The sequence below is a fragment of the Nycticebus coucang genome, chromosome 19, assembly GCF_027406575.1.
Source record: "Nycticebus coucang isolate mNycCou1 chromosome 19, mNycCou1.pri, whole genome shotgun sequence".
In the NCBI taxonomy this organism is placed as follows: domain Eukaryota; kingdom Metazoa; phylum Chordata; class Mammalia; order Primates; family Lorisidae; genus Nycticebus; species Nycticebus coucang.
Window position 1 is genome coordinate 28,345,448 of NC_069798.1, and position 16,309 is coordinate 28,361,756.

Genomic DNA, 16,309 nt, shown 5'->3' on the forward strand with positions numbered 1-16,309 from the left:
GATGCCTTTAGTCCCAGCTGCTGGGGAGTCTAAGGCAAGAGGATCTCTCTCTTTTTTTTTTATTGTTTGGGATTCATTGAGGATACAAAGAATTGGGTTACACTGATTGCATTTGTTAGATAAGGTCCCTCCTATAGTTGTGTCCTGCCCCCAAAAGGTGTACCAGACACCGTGACCTTCCTTTCTCCTCCTTCCTTCCCTCTCTTCACTTGCTCATTTCCCTACCCCCCACCTTGTATTAGCTCATCTGCTGCCTTTATATTAGAATTGAGTACAGTGGATTCTTCTCTATTCTTGTGATGTTTTACTAAGAAGAATGTGTTCTACCTCCATCCAGGTTAATACAAACGATGTAAAGTCTCCATGTTTTTTAGTGGCTGAATAGTATTCCAAGGTATACATATACCACAGCTTGTGAATCCGTTCCTGGGTTGGTGGGTATTTAGGTTGTAAGAAGATCTCTTGAGTCCAAGAGTTTGAGGTTGCTGTGAGCTATGATGCTATGGCACTCTACCTGGGGTGACAGAGTGAGACTACGTCTCAAAAACAAATAAAAAAAAAGACTGTACAACAAAGTAAAGTACATGTATGTGTCAGTATAGTGACCCTAGTTCCTTAGTGGTCAACTTACAGAGGTTCAACTGTAATTGTATGTCCATAATAATGTATTTGGTCAGTTCCCCATTAATAATTTTAGGTTGATTGCAGTTTTTCACTGTTATAAACAGTCAGTGGTAAATAATCTTTTTTTGTCTATTAGCCCTTGTTACACTAGGGCTATTACTTCCTTAGATAGATAGATTCTTAGATGTGAGATTGTTGAGTTAAAGGGTTATGCACATTTTATGTGTTGTTAGTATGGTCAGACAGAATTCTTGAAAAGTGTTACTCTCTTCAACTTAGAGGACCTGTTTCTGGATCAGGCATTTTACTGGTAACCTTACTATGATCCCAGTTAAATATAAGTGAAAGAGATCATTCTTTTTTAATCATAATGTGTCTGTCATTCTTTCCAATTCAGCTTTTAAAAGCAGTCCATCTCCAAGGCCATGAAGGACCTGTTTACGCTGTACATGCCGTTTACCAGAGAGGAACATCAGATGCTGTGTTACACACACTGATAGTTTCTGCAGCTTCAGATTCCACTGTTCGACTCTGGTCTAAAAAGAGTTCTGAAGGTAGGTTTGGAGACATTATAATCCAGAGAAATGGAATGGTAATCCTTAAATGATAACTAGAAAAGCATATATATAACTTATTAAAACTTTGAGGTAACTTTAAAAATGCTGTAATCCCGATCTCAATTTTTGTTTTTTTTGCACTTCTTTTTTTTTTTTTTATAGAGACAGAGTCTCACCTTACCGCCCTTGGTAGAGTGCCATGGCGTCACACAGCTCACAGCAACCTCCAAATCCTTGGGCTTAGGCGATTCTCTTGACTCAGCCTCCCAAGTAGCTGGGACTACAAGCACCCGCCACAACGCCCAGCTATTTTTTTGTTGCAGTTTGGCCGGGGCTGGGTTTGAACCCGCCACCCTCAGCATATGGGGCCGGCGCCCTACCCGCTGAGCCACAGGCGCCACCCTCTTTTGCAGTTCTTAAAAATTCCTTTATGGCCAATTGTTTGACAATATAAATTCCTTCCATGCCTTTTCATATAAATCATTTTGTTCTCTGTACCATTGTTAAAATTTGTCCTTGCATAGTCGGGGCTCCGGAGTGACTTTTCTCATTTTCCTGCTGATCCCTGGGCTGTGATGATGCTTCCCAACCTCTCTATACTGATAAGCTGAGAGACAGTTGTTCATAGTGTTTTTTTATTATTTCTTAGTAACATGCCTTCAGACCTTAAACTTTGGAGATGGATTCGCTCTGACTCTCTGCTTATCTTTTTTGCCTAATACCGATGGTGAGTATCCTGTTAATTGTATATTCATATACCTCCATGTACTCAGAACAAAAAGAAATGTATTGGGCCTTATTTTGTTATCTATATTTTGTCACGGAACAAGTTAAGATACGGATGATACACTTTTATTACAATATTCAAATGATCTGACTATAGAACGAAGTTAAGGGAGGTTAATTAGGATTTTGGTACCTATTGAAAATTTAACTTAATGTATGCTCAAGATTGATACTACCAATTATCAAATTTATTATAGATATATGTAGACCTGATTTGGGGCAGGTATCTAATTTTTTAGAAGGTGAACTTCTGGAGTAAGTTGAGAAAGTTACTGTAAATGGACTATGTGAGCATTTCTCTCAAGATGACAGCCCCTTCCCATCCTGCAAAATGACAGTTTGCCTGAGACCACTTAAAATCTCCAAACAGAAAGATTTCCCTTTTGCCATAAAACCTATCTGTACCTCTCTTTGATTATCTACCACCAAGACGATAATCAGTGTGAGTCAGTCTTTTTGCCTCCTTAGTTACCTAGAAGACAGGGCGGGTGGAGAGAGACAGGGCCCTGAAGCCACCAGCCTCTCTTGCTCCCTGCCCTAGGAGCTGTGACTTTATAGTTTCGTGTTATGCTTCCATTTTGGGCAAGGGCTCCCTGAGAGGAGAAGCCAGGAGAAACCATTCTGGTTTCATAATATTGAATTTCATTTTTTCCTGTGAAGAAATGTCACTAGGATTTTTTTTTTTATTGTTGTTTTTTTTGTTTGTTTAATTGATTTAAAGTAGCAGTTCTCAACCTGTGGGTCACGACCCACAGGAACTGTATTAAAGGGCTGCGGCATTAGGAAGTTTGAAAACCACCGATTTAAAGTGACAGAAATCTTTTGAAAAAACACTTTGTAGCAAGGTGTTTCCTTACGAAAAGTCCCTATTTTATCTTGCTGTGAAGTTGGTAGGATTACCCTTTGATGATGCGAGTTAGTTTTGCTCTTACTAAACAAAACTAACTTTATAGTCACATCTTTCATAGCTTTTTAACCACATATTCAATTATATGCGCTTTTATTTTCTGTTAATATTGAATTCTCAAACAGAATGTAAAGTCCTTGAAGTAATAGACATAATCTTTGATCTTTGTATAGTAGCCATGTTCCTGGACTCATAGTAGTAGTATTCATTTGAGCTAAAAAAGCTCTTCTCTTGGTTTTCTGGCTGAAATGAAAATGCTTATTACTGGCTCTTGAGCTTATTTTTCACTGCTCCTCCTATCATAAATGACATAGAATGGAGGGAAGGACTCTCAGTTAACAGTCATTATTTGCTAAGGAACCACTGAATAGAACATTTTAGAGGATCCATTTTATTCCTGTAGACATTTATTGAGCACTTTCTATTATTTGTTCAGTGGTATGGTCTTTCCCTATATAGGGCTTAGAAGACAGCCTAGGTGATAATCATAACGTGTGATAGAGTACTCACAGTGAAGCCTGTTTTTTTCTCCCCAGTACCAATATTAGCATGTGGTGATGATGACTGCAGAATTCACTTATTTGCTCAAGAAAATGATCAGGTAATTAATAATAATTATTAAGAGACTATAATTATGGTCTGCTCAGTTACATATCTTAATACAGACTATTTCCAGATTACAGAGTTTTGGGGATGTTCTAAACCAGAGTAATCCAATGCAAGAATCTTTCTTTGACAGTCCTTTATTGGATGGGTTTTCCCTCTTGTTGGAACACCAAGTAACTACTGCCTTGGCTGTAGGGCCCAGAGTTGTTAGGGGAAACAGGTCATTAAGTGTGGGGAAGAGAGAAGAAAGACGACATGGTAGTGCTTTTTTTCTTAAAATTTTTAAATGAGGTATGACTATCCCCATTTGTGTATACGGTAGTAGTGTAGTCCCTGTAGTGAGCTCACTTTGAGTGATTAAAGAGATGGCGGCCGAGTAACAGCTTCCCTGCAACTGGGAACAGTGAGTCTGGGGAGACAAGACTCCAGGCATCTCTGGCCGGTGGGATCTGCCTATAATCATCCCTTTGAGGATACAGGGAGCCAGCAAGGAACTTCTGGACCCCAAGAGGAGGACAAAAACAGTGGAAAACTGGCAAGTGGTTGCGTGTGTTCGATCGACCTAATCACGCTGGCAACCATAAGTACAAGCAGCAGTGAGACTGTAAACTGGAAAGGCCTTACCTCTGAACTGTTTCGGTGTTCTTGGAGTTGGCACTCAGTTGAACTGCCTTGGGGAGAGCTTGAGCAGGAGTGTGGAGAACTTTGAGCATTGTCTGGGGTCTCGGACTGAGCCACTGAGCTGGGCGCAGGAAGCCATTGTGAAAGAACTGCCCTGGCAAGCTCCGCCCTCAGGGTCTCAGAGCAAGGATTGGGTGGGTCAAAGTAACCTACTGACTGAGCAGCCTAAAGGCAGGGACTGAGCGGCCTCACAGCCTTAATCCTTAGGGGCAGAGTGAGATGGTTTTGGCACACTGGAACCTTGGGCTGTTGCCCTGGGTACAGGGCCGTGACATCACAGCTCATAGCAACTTCAAACTCCTGGGCTTGGCGCCACCCAGACCTCCATAAGAGCTGTGCAGTGATCCCCGACCGGTGACCCGCACCCACTGGGCCTCCACATTCCCTGACCAGTAACTCCGGGAGCCACGCAACCCTGCATCCTCCCTCCTGTATTCTCCCAGCTTCCACACTAGCCCGTTCATCTGGACAGGGACTCTGGTAGCTGCGTGCCCTTTGGAGCCCTCCCTGCCTCTGCGCAGAGCTCTTCTCCTGGCCAGAGACAACTGGAGCCTTGGGCTCTCTGTGCCAAAGTCACTAGGTGCCTGGCACTCCCAGAACCGTGCACACCACCCCCAGCCCTTTTGCTGGATCTGGGTGTGTCACAAACCAGAGCTGCTTCTGCAACCAGAACTCCCTAGCAAAGCAGCCCCAGAGGAACTACACAGGGTCACTCCCTACAAAGATCCAGCAACAATAGAGTGATCCCGCTGTGGTCTAATCTTGGAGAGACACCTCCCCAACTCTGAGGACAGCCAGAGGCAATGGTTAAAAACAATCATGAGATGAAATCAACAGAAAAAGTCTGGCAATATGAATAATCAGAGTAGATCAACTCCCCCAAGGATCAATGGGACAGAAACAGCACAAGACCCCATGCACAAACAAATAGCTGAGATGTCAGAAATTGAATTCAGGATCTGGATAGCAAATAAGATCGAATTAGAATTCCAAAAGTTATCTCCAGAATTCAACAGATTCAAAGACCAAATGACCAAAGATTTCGACACATTGAGACAAGAAGTTGCATTCCTCAAAGATCTGAGAAACACAGTAGAATCCCTTAGTAACAGAACGGAGCAAGCAGAAGAAAGGATTTCTGACATTGAAGACAAAGCTTTCGACTGCTCCCAAACCCTCAAAGAAGAAGAGAAATGGAGAGCAAAAACAGACCACTCTGTCACAGAGCTCTTGGATAATTTGAAGAAAACCAATATTCGTCTTATAGGGATCCCCGGAAGTGATGAAGTGGCTTCACAAGGCACAGAGTCTCTTCTCCATGAGATTATGAAGGAGAACTTTCCAGACAAGCCAAGAGATTTCGAAATTCAGATAGCAGACAGTTTCAGAACTCCAGTACGAGTCAACCCAAATAAGACATCCCCCAGACACATCATAATCAATTTCACTAAAGTTAATATGAAGGAGAAAATTCTGAAAGCTGCCAAACGAAAGAAAACCATTACCTACAAGGGGAAGAATATCAGAATAACTGCAGATCTCTCTGCTGAAACCTTTCAAGCTAGAAGAGGATGGTTATTGACTTCTAATGTCCTAAAACAAAATAACTTTCAACCCAGCATCCTGTACCCAGCTAAACTGAGCTTCATTTATGATGGAGAAATTAAATACTTCAACGACATTCACATGTTGAAGAAATTTGCCACAACTAAACCAGCTCTCCAGGACATTCTGAGACCTATCCTCCATAAAGACCAGCGTAATTCTCCACCACAAAAGTAAACCCACCCAAAAAATTTTTGATCAAATTCCAACTTCCACAGTCGCAAAAGGATTAAAAATGTCCACCAGGCTCTCGAAAGGCTTATCAATACTCTCAATTAATGTGAATGGTTAAAATTGCCCTCTAAAGAGGCATAGGTTGGCAGACTGGATACAAAAACTCAAGCCAGATATCTGCTGCATCCAAGAATTGCATCTTACATTAAAAGACAGATATAGACTCAAGGTGAAGGGATGGTCATCTATATTCCAGGCAAATGGAAAGCAGAAAAAAGCAGGCGTTGCAATCCTGTTCGCAGACACAATAGGCTGTAAACCAACCAAAATAAGAATAAGGATGGACACTTCATATTTGTTAAAGGTAATACTCAATCTGATGAGATCTCAATTATTAATATTTATGCACCCAACCACAATGCACCTCAATTTGTAAGAGAAACTCTAACAGACATGAGCAACTCAATCTCCTCCACTTCCATAGTACTTGGAGATTTTAACACCCCTTTAGCAGTGTTGGATAGATCCTCCAAAAAGAAGCTAAGCAAAGAAATTTTAGATTTAAACTCAACCATTCAACATCTGGACTTAACAGACATCTACAGAACATTTCATCCCAAAAAAACTGAATACACATTCTTCTCATCAGGCCATGGAACATACTCCAAAATCGACCACATCCTAGGCCACAGATCGAACCTCAGCAAATTAAAAAAAAATAGAAATTATTCCTTGCATCTTCTCAGACCATCATGGAATAAAAGTTGAACTCAATAACAACAGGAACGTGCATACGCATAAAAAAACATGGAAGCTAAACAACCTTCTGCTGAAGGATACATGGGTTATAGACGAGATTAAGAAGGAAATCACCATATTCTTGGAATAGAACAACAATCAAGACACGAATTACCAGAACCTGTGGGATACTGCAAAGGCAGTCCTAAGAGGGAAATTTATAGCACTGCAAGCCTTCCTCAAGAAAACGGAAAGAGAGGAAGTCAACAACTTAATGGAACATCTCAAGCAACTGGAGAAAGAAGAACACTTCAACCCTAAATGCAGCAGAAGAAAAGAAATAACCAAAATCAGAGCAGAATTAAATGAAATTGAAAACAACAGAATTATACAACAGATCAATAAATCCAAAAGCTGGTTTTTTTGAAAAGAGCAATAAAATAGATAAACCTTTGGCCAACCTAACCAGAAAAAAAAGAGTAAAATCTCTAATTTCATCAATTAGAAAGGGTAATGATGAAATAACAACAGACCCCTCAGAAATTCAAAAAATTCTTAACGAATACTACAAGAAACTCTACTCTCACAAATATGAAAATCTGAAGGAAATCAACCAATACCTGGAAGCACGCCACCTACCAAGACTTAGCCAGAACGAAATGGAAATGTTGAACAGGACTATATCAAGTTTTGAAATAGCGTCAACTATACAAAATCGCCCTAAAAAGAAAAGCCCAGGACCAGATGGCTTTACGTCAGAATTCTACCAAACATTTAAAGAAGAACTAGTACCTATACTACTAAACCTCTTCCAAAATATAGAAAAAGAAGGAATATTACGCAGCACATTCTACGAAGTAAACATCACCTTGATCCCCAAACCAGGGAAAGACCCAACAAGAAAAGAAAATTATAGACTAATATCACTAATGAATACAGATGCTAAAATACTCAATAAGATCCTAACAAACAGAATCCAACAACACATCAAAAAAATTATACACCATGACCAAGTTGGATTTATCCCAGGGTCTCAAGGCTGGTTCAATATACGTAAATCTATAAATGTAATTCAACACATAAACAAACTTAAAAATAAAGACCATATGATTCTTTCAATTGATGCAGGAAAGGCTTTTGATAATACACAGCATCCCTTCATGATCAGAGCACTTAAGAAAATTGGTATAGAAGGGACATTTCTTAAACTAATAGAGGCCATCTACAGCAAACCCACAGCCAATATCGTATTGAATGGAGTTAAATTGAAATCATTCCCACTTAGATCAGGAACCAGGAAAGGTTGCCCATTCTCTCCATTACTCTTTAACATTGTAATGGAAGTTTTAGCCATTGCAATTAGGGAAGAAAAGGCCTTCAAGGGCATCCACATAGGGTCAGAAGAGATCAAACTTTCACTCTTTGCAGATGATATGATCGTATATCTGGAAAACACTATGGATTCTACTACAAAACTTTTAGAAGTGATCAAGGAATATAGCAATGTCTCAGGCTACAAAATCATCGCCCATAAATCTGTAACCTTTATATATACCAACAATAAATAAGCCAAAAAAACAGTCAAGGACTCTATTCCTTTCACAGTAGTGCCAAAGAAGATGAAATATTTGGGAGTATACCTAACAAAGGACATGAAAGATCTCTACAAAGAGAACTATGAAACTCTAAGAAAAGAAATAGCTGAAGATGTTAACAGATGGAAAAACATACCATGCTCATGGCTGGAAGGAATCAACATTTGTTAAAATGTCCATACTGCCCAAAGCAATATATAACTTTAATGCAATTCCTATTAAAGCTCGATTGTCATACTTTAAAGGTCTTGAAAAAATAATACTTCATTTTATATGGAATCAGAAAAAACCTTGAATAGCCAAGACATTACTCAGAAATAAAAACAATGCAGGAGGAATCACGCTACCAGACCTGAGACAGTATTATAAATCCATAGTGATCAAAACAGCATGGTACTGGCACAAAAGCAGAGAAGTAGATGTCTGGAACAGAATGGAGAACCAAGAGATGGATCCAGCTACTTACTGTTATTTAATCTTTGACAAGCCAATTGAAAACATTCAGTGGGGAAAAGATTCCCTATTTAACAAATGGTGCTGGGAAACTGGCTGGTGACCTGTAGAAGATTGAAACTGGACCCGCACCTTTCCCCATTAACTAAGATAGACTCTCACTGGATAAAAGATTTAAACTTAAGACATGAAACTATAAAAATACTTGAAGGAAGTGCAGGGAAAACTCTTAAAGGAATCGGCCTGGGTGAATATTTTATGAGAAGGACTCCCTAGGCAATTGAAGCAGTATCAAAAATACACTACTGGGACCTGATCAAACTAAAAAGCTTCTGCACAGCCAAGAACATAGTGAGTAAAACAAGCAGACAGCCCTCAGAATGGGAGAAAATATTTGCAGGTTATACCTCCGATAAAGGTCTAATAACCAGAATCCACAGAGAACTCAAACGTATTAACAAGAAAAGAACACGTGACCCCATCTCAGGGTGGGCAAGGGACTTGAAGAGAAACTTCTCTAAAGAAGACCAACGCAAGATCTACAAACATATGAAAAAAAGCTCATTATCCTTAATCATCAGAGAAATGCAAATCAAAACTACTCTGAGATATTACCTAACCCCAGTAAGAGTAGCCCACATAACAAAATCCCAAAACCAGAAATGTTGACGTGGATGTGGAGGAAAGGGCACACTTCTACACTGCTGGTAGGAATGCCCACTATTACGTTCCTTCTGGAAGGATGTTTGGAGAACATTTAGAGACCTAAAAATAGACCTGCCATTCGATCCTATAATTCCTTTACTAGGTTTATACCCAGAAGACCAAAAATCACAATATAACAAAGACATCTGTACCAGAATGTTTATTGCAGCCCAATTCATAATTGCTAAGTCATGGAAGAAGCCCAAGTGCCCATCAACCCACGAATGGACTAGCAAATTGTGGTACATGTATACCATGGAATACTATGCAGCCTTAAAGAAAGATGGAGACTTTACCTCTTTCATGTTTACATGGATGGAGCTGAAACATTCTTCTTAGCAAAGTATCTCAGGAATGGAAGAAAAAGTATCCAACGTACTCAACCCTACTATGAAGCTAAATTATAGCTTTCACATGAAGACTATAACCCATCTATAGCACAGGACTATGGGGAAAGGGCCAAGGAAGGGGAAGGGAGGGTGGAGGGTAACGGGTTGGGCCACATCTATGGTGCATCTTAGAATGGGTACAGGTGATTGCACTCATGTACACAGCTATGATGTAACAATAAAAAAAATAAATAAAAAACAATAAGAGAGTTCCAGAAAGGGGGTTGGTTAACTCTGGACCCATTCATTTAGTAATGAGGATAGTGTCTTTGCATTCTATAAGAAAGTTAAAATGGAAAAACAACATGGCGCCTCCGGCCCCCGGGCCGGTGTCCGGCGGCTCCGGGGAAGTGGATGAGCTGTTCGACGTGAAGAACGCCTTTTACATCGGCAGCTACCAGCAGTGCATCAATGAGGCCCAGCGGGTGAAGCTTTCAAGCCCAGAGAGAGATGTGGAAAGGGACGTTTTCCTGTACAGAGCGTACCTGGCGCAGAGGAAGTACGGGGTGGTCCTAGATGAGATCAAGCCCTCCTCGGCCCCTGAGCTCCAGGCTGTTCGAATGTTTGCAGAGTACCTTGCCAGTGAGAGTCGGAGAGATGCCGTCGTGGCCGAGCTGGACCGGGAGATGAGCAAAAGTGTGGATGTAACCAACACCACCTTCCTGCTCATGGCGGCCTCGGTCTACCTCCACGACCAGAACCCAGATGCTGCCTTGCGTGCCCTGCACCAGGGGGATAGCCTAGAGTGTATGGCCATGACAGTGCAGATTCTGCTGAAGCTGGACCGCCTGGACCTCGCCCGGAAGGAGCTGAAGAGAATGCAGGACCAAGACGAGGACGCCACACTCACGCAGCTTGCCACTGCCTGGGTCAACCTGGCTGTGGGTGGTGAGAAGCTGCAGGATGCCTACTACATCTTTCAGGAGATGGCTGACAAGTGCTTGCCTACACTGCTGCTGCTTAATGGACAGGCGGCTTGCCACATGGCCCAGGGCCGCTGGGAGGCCGCTGAGGGTGTGCTTCAGGAGGCGCTTGACAAGGACAGCGGCCACCCAGAGACACTGATCAACCTCATTGTCCTGTCCCAACACCTGGGCAAGGCCCCCGAGGTGACAAACCGTTACTTGTCCCAGCTGAAGGATGCCCACAGGTCCCACCCTTTCATTAAGGAGTACCAGGCCAAGGAGAATGACTTTGACGGGCTGGTGCTGCAGTACGCTCCCAGTGCCTGAGGCTGACCCCAGGACAGCAAGACCCACCTTTCTGCCCCTCTTGCCTGACATCCGCCCCTAGCCTTCTCAGGGCTGGTTACTTGCATGGAAGGCCTCAGTATCCCTCTCTGTCAATAAACATCTTGGCTCCAAGGCAAAAAAAAAAAAAGAAAGTTAAAATGGTTATGAAAGTCCAACTATTGAACTTTTTTCAATACTGTATTCGTAGTATATATATTTTATCTTGTAAACACTTAACATTTTTGAGGCAACATGTATCTAATCAAGGTTGCTCCAGTAAAGAATGGTTTAGATATTACATTAGGAAATTTTTCGTTGCTAAAGGAGTTCTTTTTCCTTCTCTAATGAGATAATGTGGTAAAAGAGGGATGTCTGTAGGACTAAGGCCAAATGATGTTACTAATGTACATGAAAATGTTAAATTTTACATCAGACCCCATGATTTTTAATATCTTATTAGTTTCAGAAAGTGCTTCTTCTCTGTGGACATGAGGATTGGATAAGAGGCGTGGAATGGGCAGCTTTTGGTCAGTATGAAATGTGGCTAAGCACATATGATGGCGATAAGTATATATAACTTCCAAGAAAGCAGCCTCGTGTGTTTTAATTTTTGTGTGTGTGTGTGTCTGTGTATTTAAATTTTTAAGTTTTCTTTGTATGTTACATTTTTCTGTGGTCCCAATTGGAAAAGAAGACACCTGTCCCTTCCATTAACTATTAATTGAATGGCAGAGAATGACACAAATTGATATTTATAAGATGACACTAGCTGTCTTGCCCACAAACATTTTTGAAAAGTTCTTTGTAGAGCTTATAGACATTATATATAAAAGCACCTCATGTTATAAACATTTATTAGTATTGTATGTGTGTTTGTCAATTATGAACATAGGTCAGATGAGTGAAGGATGTGGAAATGTACACATTGTAGAGTAGAAAAGTGTTATACCTAAATTTAACAATATAATGTTTTAAAAACAGTACAATTTATTTTTTACTTAGGTGGAGATCTCTTTCTGGCAAGCTGTTCACAAGATTGCCTGATAAGAATATGGAAGCTATATGTAAAATCATCATCTATGGAAATTCAGCATGATGATAATATAAGACTGAAGGAAAATACTTTTATTATAGAAAATGAAAGTGAGTGATAATGAAAATATTCAATGTAACAATACTTATGTCTGCTAACTGGTTCATTTGTCTATTTTACCACAGAGTTATGTGAAGATTAGTTCTTCAGAAAGTGTCAGTTTTAGATTCTTTTCTGAAACTGATCTTGTACATTTTTCTGTTTTTATTTTTATGTGAGGATGAGTGTTTTTTTAATATATAAAACATTTTTCTTTTAAACCATATCAGTAAGATTTTTCTAAATTGGTGAAAATGTTTAATGCTTTTCAATAAATTTGTAAAATGTTAACCAAACTTGCAGTTTTAGCATAGGAAGACCTCAAGGAATTGTGTGAATTATTTGTACATTTTTGGGCATGTGTTCATAAGAGATAAGCTAGGTCCCTACATTTGAGTAGTATATGTAATTCTGTTTTCTTATTGTCTGGCATTAGAATAGTATAGGAACTTGTATTTGAAGGAGATATTTTTGGATGTGTATCTAAATTATGAAGTTAGTTTTCGGCATTGTGCACCTAGGTATTCTATTCTTTGTTATTACTCTTCTTGGTTATAAAGCCTGTTAGAGTTAAGATTTTGGTAGACTATGGTTTTATGGGGAGAACCAAGAAATAATATAACAAGCATATTATTAGTAGCTATACACAAATTAAAAAAAATTTCAGGATATTTTTATTAATAATTTAGTTAGAAAGGCCAAAATACTGATTTCCTTTATTTCTGCATTTAAGTTTTTTAAGATGACATTTTATTATGTTCTGCCAATGAGTGAAAGTAACAAACAGGCTGGCATGTCTGTTTTACTTTTTCATTGCAGTATAATAGTAGCTGTCCCAGAAATCTTCAAAAATAGACATATTCCTTAGTATTTATTTCTGACCCAATAGAGAAAGAAATAGAGAAAAATTGTATTTAGATCTTTTTCTTGTGGAATTTTGGACAGTGGATGAGATTAATGAAATTTAGTACAGATGTTCTTTTTGTTAAGTCTCAACTATCATGTTTTGTTCTATTTTTTTTTACATAATTGTATAGCATAGATGACTTGGTTATGAAATGCTCTTTTTAGAAGAGCTTTGAGGAAGTAATACCTTCATTACTTTCGTTATAGGTATTAAAATTGCATTTGCTGTTACACTGGAGACTGTGCTGGCTGGTCATGAAAACTGGGTAAATGCAGTTCATTGGCAACCTTCATTTTTCAAAGGTAGGAAAAAAAACATAGGCTGTATCCCTTATTTTTCATTTCTGGGCTCAAGTGATCCTCCCACCTCACCCTCCTGAGTAGCTAGAATTACAGGTACACCCTCCCATGCCTGCCTCAGATATTTTCAAATTGGCAAAGTTGTAAGACTGCATAACTGTCCTGCTGGACTCTTAATTCTATTATAAATTGAACTGCTGAGTGTGAAAAGTATGTTTTCTGCCACCATGCCGAAACCCCTAGATCCCTATTAACCTTTTCTCTTGGGGATTCTGGGAAGATGGCCGACTGGTAGCAACCTCCAACAGAGGCTTCTGAGCAGAGGAAGAAAAACTGAACGGAATTGGACTTTATGAAGCCAAAGACAAGGAGCTGAGCCAAGAAAGAAGTTTAGCAAGCTGTAACTCCAAGGAAGAGCATTCAAGAAAACAAATTACAGCAGGTATTTTGGAAGAAGACAGATGAAGACTGGACAGACACATGGAGAAAGTGAAAGAATGACCAAGAAGAAGGCTGGCAATTACTCTGTGAATTGTATTCTACCTGGCAGGAAGCTATGACTGATTTACATACCGCATTATTGGAAATGAAGTCTGTGACATACAGAGCATCATCAACACTGAGAATGCACACTGCCAACTGCACCTCCACATCCAAATAGATACTGCCACTTATGGATCAAAGGGAGTGTTGCGACTGCAGTCCTGAGCTATTGAAACCTGCTATAGGAACTTTAAACGTGTTTCATAAGTGGGGCCTGCATTATTAGAAGAGTATTTTCCTTTGTTGTGTAAACAAAAGGAAATTCTCTTAGAAACTTATTCCATGGAAGTGTTTGTCTTTTACCTGCACAATCATATTTTCCCCAAAGAAAAAAGGTGTATGGCACAGAACTAAAAATGTCTAATTATTTGATGAATTTTTTTTTGATAAAAAAATAACAAAACTTTTCTCTTAAAAGTTTCCTACCTGGTTGTTAGGGGATTTAAGAAAAATTGACTTTTAAGCCAACTTCACAGGATCCTTTAGCCATGGCAATACAAAATTGGTAATACTGAGGTACGTTATTTATAAAAAAGTAAGGCCCTCTTTCTCCTTCTTTTCTTGACTTTTCCTCCATTTATGGAGCCATGGTTCTGTGCATGCTCAAGCTAGATGTAGAGCTAAGCAAGGCATAGCTTCGCATTTTTCCCTCTTGCCTCTTTTCTAAGGTAAGAATAGCAATAATTAATGCTCAAGTAATCACTATTCTGTTCTTACTTACATTATGCCATATTTGCTACAGTTTAAAAAAAAAAAAGATTTGGATATTAGAGATATTGAGGACCTTGTTCCTGAATTCTTTCCTGAACCTTCCCCTCCATCCTTCCCTGGAGACAATTACAGTACTGAATCCAGTCCTTATCATTTTCATGCTCATGCGTGGTTTCATAATTATGCTACACATATACATAGTGACTGACTATATTTTTTAACAGGTATTAAAACTTGGTATCAATATGTATCCTTTTACAACTTGCCATTTTACCTTAACATATTTTGGAGATGTGTTCATGTTGATTTATGTAGCTTTAGTTATTTGCTTTTATTGCACTGTAATATTACACTGCAATACTTTATTACACTTTATTTGCTTTTATTGCATTGTCTGAATATACCACTTTTTTAATTGTTCTAAGGGTAGACATTTGTGGTATTTGCAAATTTTTGCTATTACAAACAATACTGCAGTGAATATTCTTAATAGTACCTGTGTTTGCTTTTTCTGGTGATCTACCAATATGATCACCTAAAGGAATTGGTTTTTATGTTTTAGATGGTATTCTACAGCAGCCAATGAGATTATTGTCTGCTTCAATGGATAAAACCATGATTCTCTGGGCTCCAGATGAAGAATCAGGGGTCTGGCTAGAACAGGTAAAAATGTAGATATTTAATGAACGTAAAATTGGGTTTTGCGAACTGCTCCTTCATAAAGAACTGCAAATTTTCACCCTTTGTATATGTTTGAATGAGTAGGAATTTAACAATCTCTGGAGTCAGTAGCTTCCTTTGTGAAAAATGTGGAATATTAATTGAGAATTGTTTTCTTATTATTGTATAGGTTCGAGTAGGTGAAGTAGGTGGGAATACTCTGGGATTTTATGACTGCCAGTTCAATGAAGATGGCTCCATGATCATTGCTCATGCTTTCCATGGAGCATTGCACCTCTGGAAACAGAATGCAGTTAATCCAGTAAGCAAAGCACTTTTCAGTAAAGCATTTCTATCAAATAGTGTGCATCCTCAATGAAGCCTACCTAAAGAGTATTTTACTTATAACACTCTACAGAAGCCTAATAGAGGCATTTACGTTCAAGTATCGCTACTTCCTTCTGTGGTTGTACTGTATTATATTAGGCAAGAAACTCCTGCTTTTCTAAGAGTAAAAATACTCATTTGTATAGCATTGTTAATGTATTGAAATTTGCACATACGTAAATTTTCTACATAAATGAACTGTGTCCCTTTAAGCTATATAATTTTTTTTTGATGGGATTTTTCCTAAAATGTGTAACTTCCCTGTCTTCTTTTTTTTTTGAGACAGTCTCACTATATCGCTCTTAGTAGAGTGCCGTGGCGTCACAGCGTCACAGCAATCTCCAACTCTTGGGCTTAAGTGATTCTGTTGCCTCAGCCTCCCAAGTAGCGCCTGCCACAATGCTCGGCTATTTTTTGGTTGCAGTTGTCATTGTTTAGCAGGCCTGGGGTGGGCTCAAACCCGCCAGCCTTAGTGTATGTGGCTTGGCGCTCTAGCTGCTGAACTACAGTGCTGAGCCAACTTCCCTGTCTTTTTAACGAAGAGACATAATTGGGTATTTTCTTATTGTATTGGTAAATCCTAATAATTACTGAACAAATATCAGTCAGCTATTATAC

General features: G+C 39.4%; 2 protein-coding genes across 3 annotated transcripts in view; both read left to right on the top strand.

Moving 5' to 3' along the window:
* The window catches only part of ELP2 (elongator acetyltransferase complex subunit 2), a 62,997-nt gene that overhangs the window by 13,408 nt on the left and 33,280 nt on the right, over window positions 1-16,309 (top strand). For both annotated transcript variants that reach the window (XR_008375923.1, XM_053571064.1), the window contains exons 4-11: window positions 1,022-1,178; window positions 1,831-1,908; window positions 3,411-3,475; window positions 11,513-11,579; window positions 12,055-12,195; window positions 13,298-13,393; window positions 15,207-15,307; window positions 15,495-15,626. Coding sequence is in view for 1 of the 2 variants with exons in the window: in XM_053571064.1 (XP_053427039.1) it covers window positions 1,022-1,178; window positions 1,831-1,908; window positions 3,411-3,475; window positions 11,513-11,579; window positions 12,055-12,195; window positions 13,298-13,393; window positions 15,207-15,307; window positions 15,495-15,626 (837 nt within the window). In the remaining variant the exon portion in view is untranslated. The remainder of the gene's footprint in view (window positions 1-1,021; window positions 1,179-1,830; window positions 1,909-3,410; window positions 3,476-11,512; window positions 11,580-12,054; window positions 12,196-13,297; window positions 13,394-15,206; window positions 15,308-15,494; window positions 15,627-16,309) is intronic.
* On the top strand, window positions 10,099-11,190 carry LOC128571572 (coatomer subunit epsilon-like). Its single transcript, XM_053571066.1, has one exon. It carries the CDS (start codon window positions 10,126-10,128, stop codon window positions 11,050-11,052), a length of 927 nt encoding a protein of 308 aa, XP_053427041.1. The 5' UTR covers window positions 10,099-10,125; the 3' UTR covers window positions 11,053-11,190.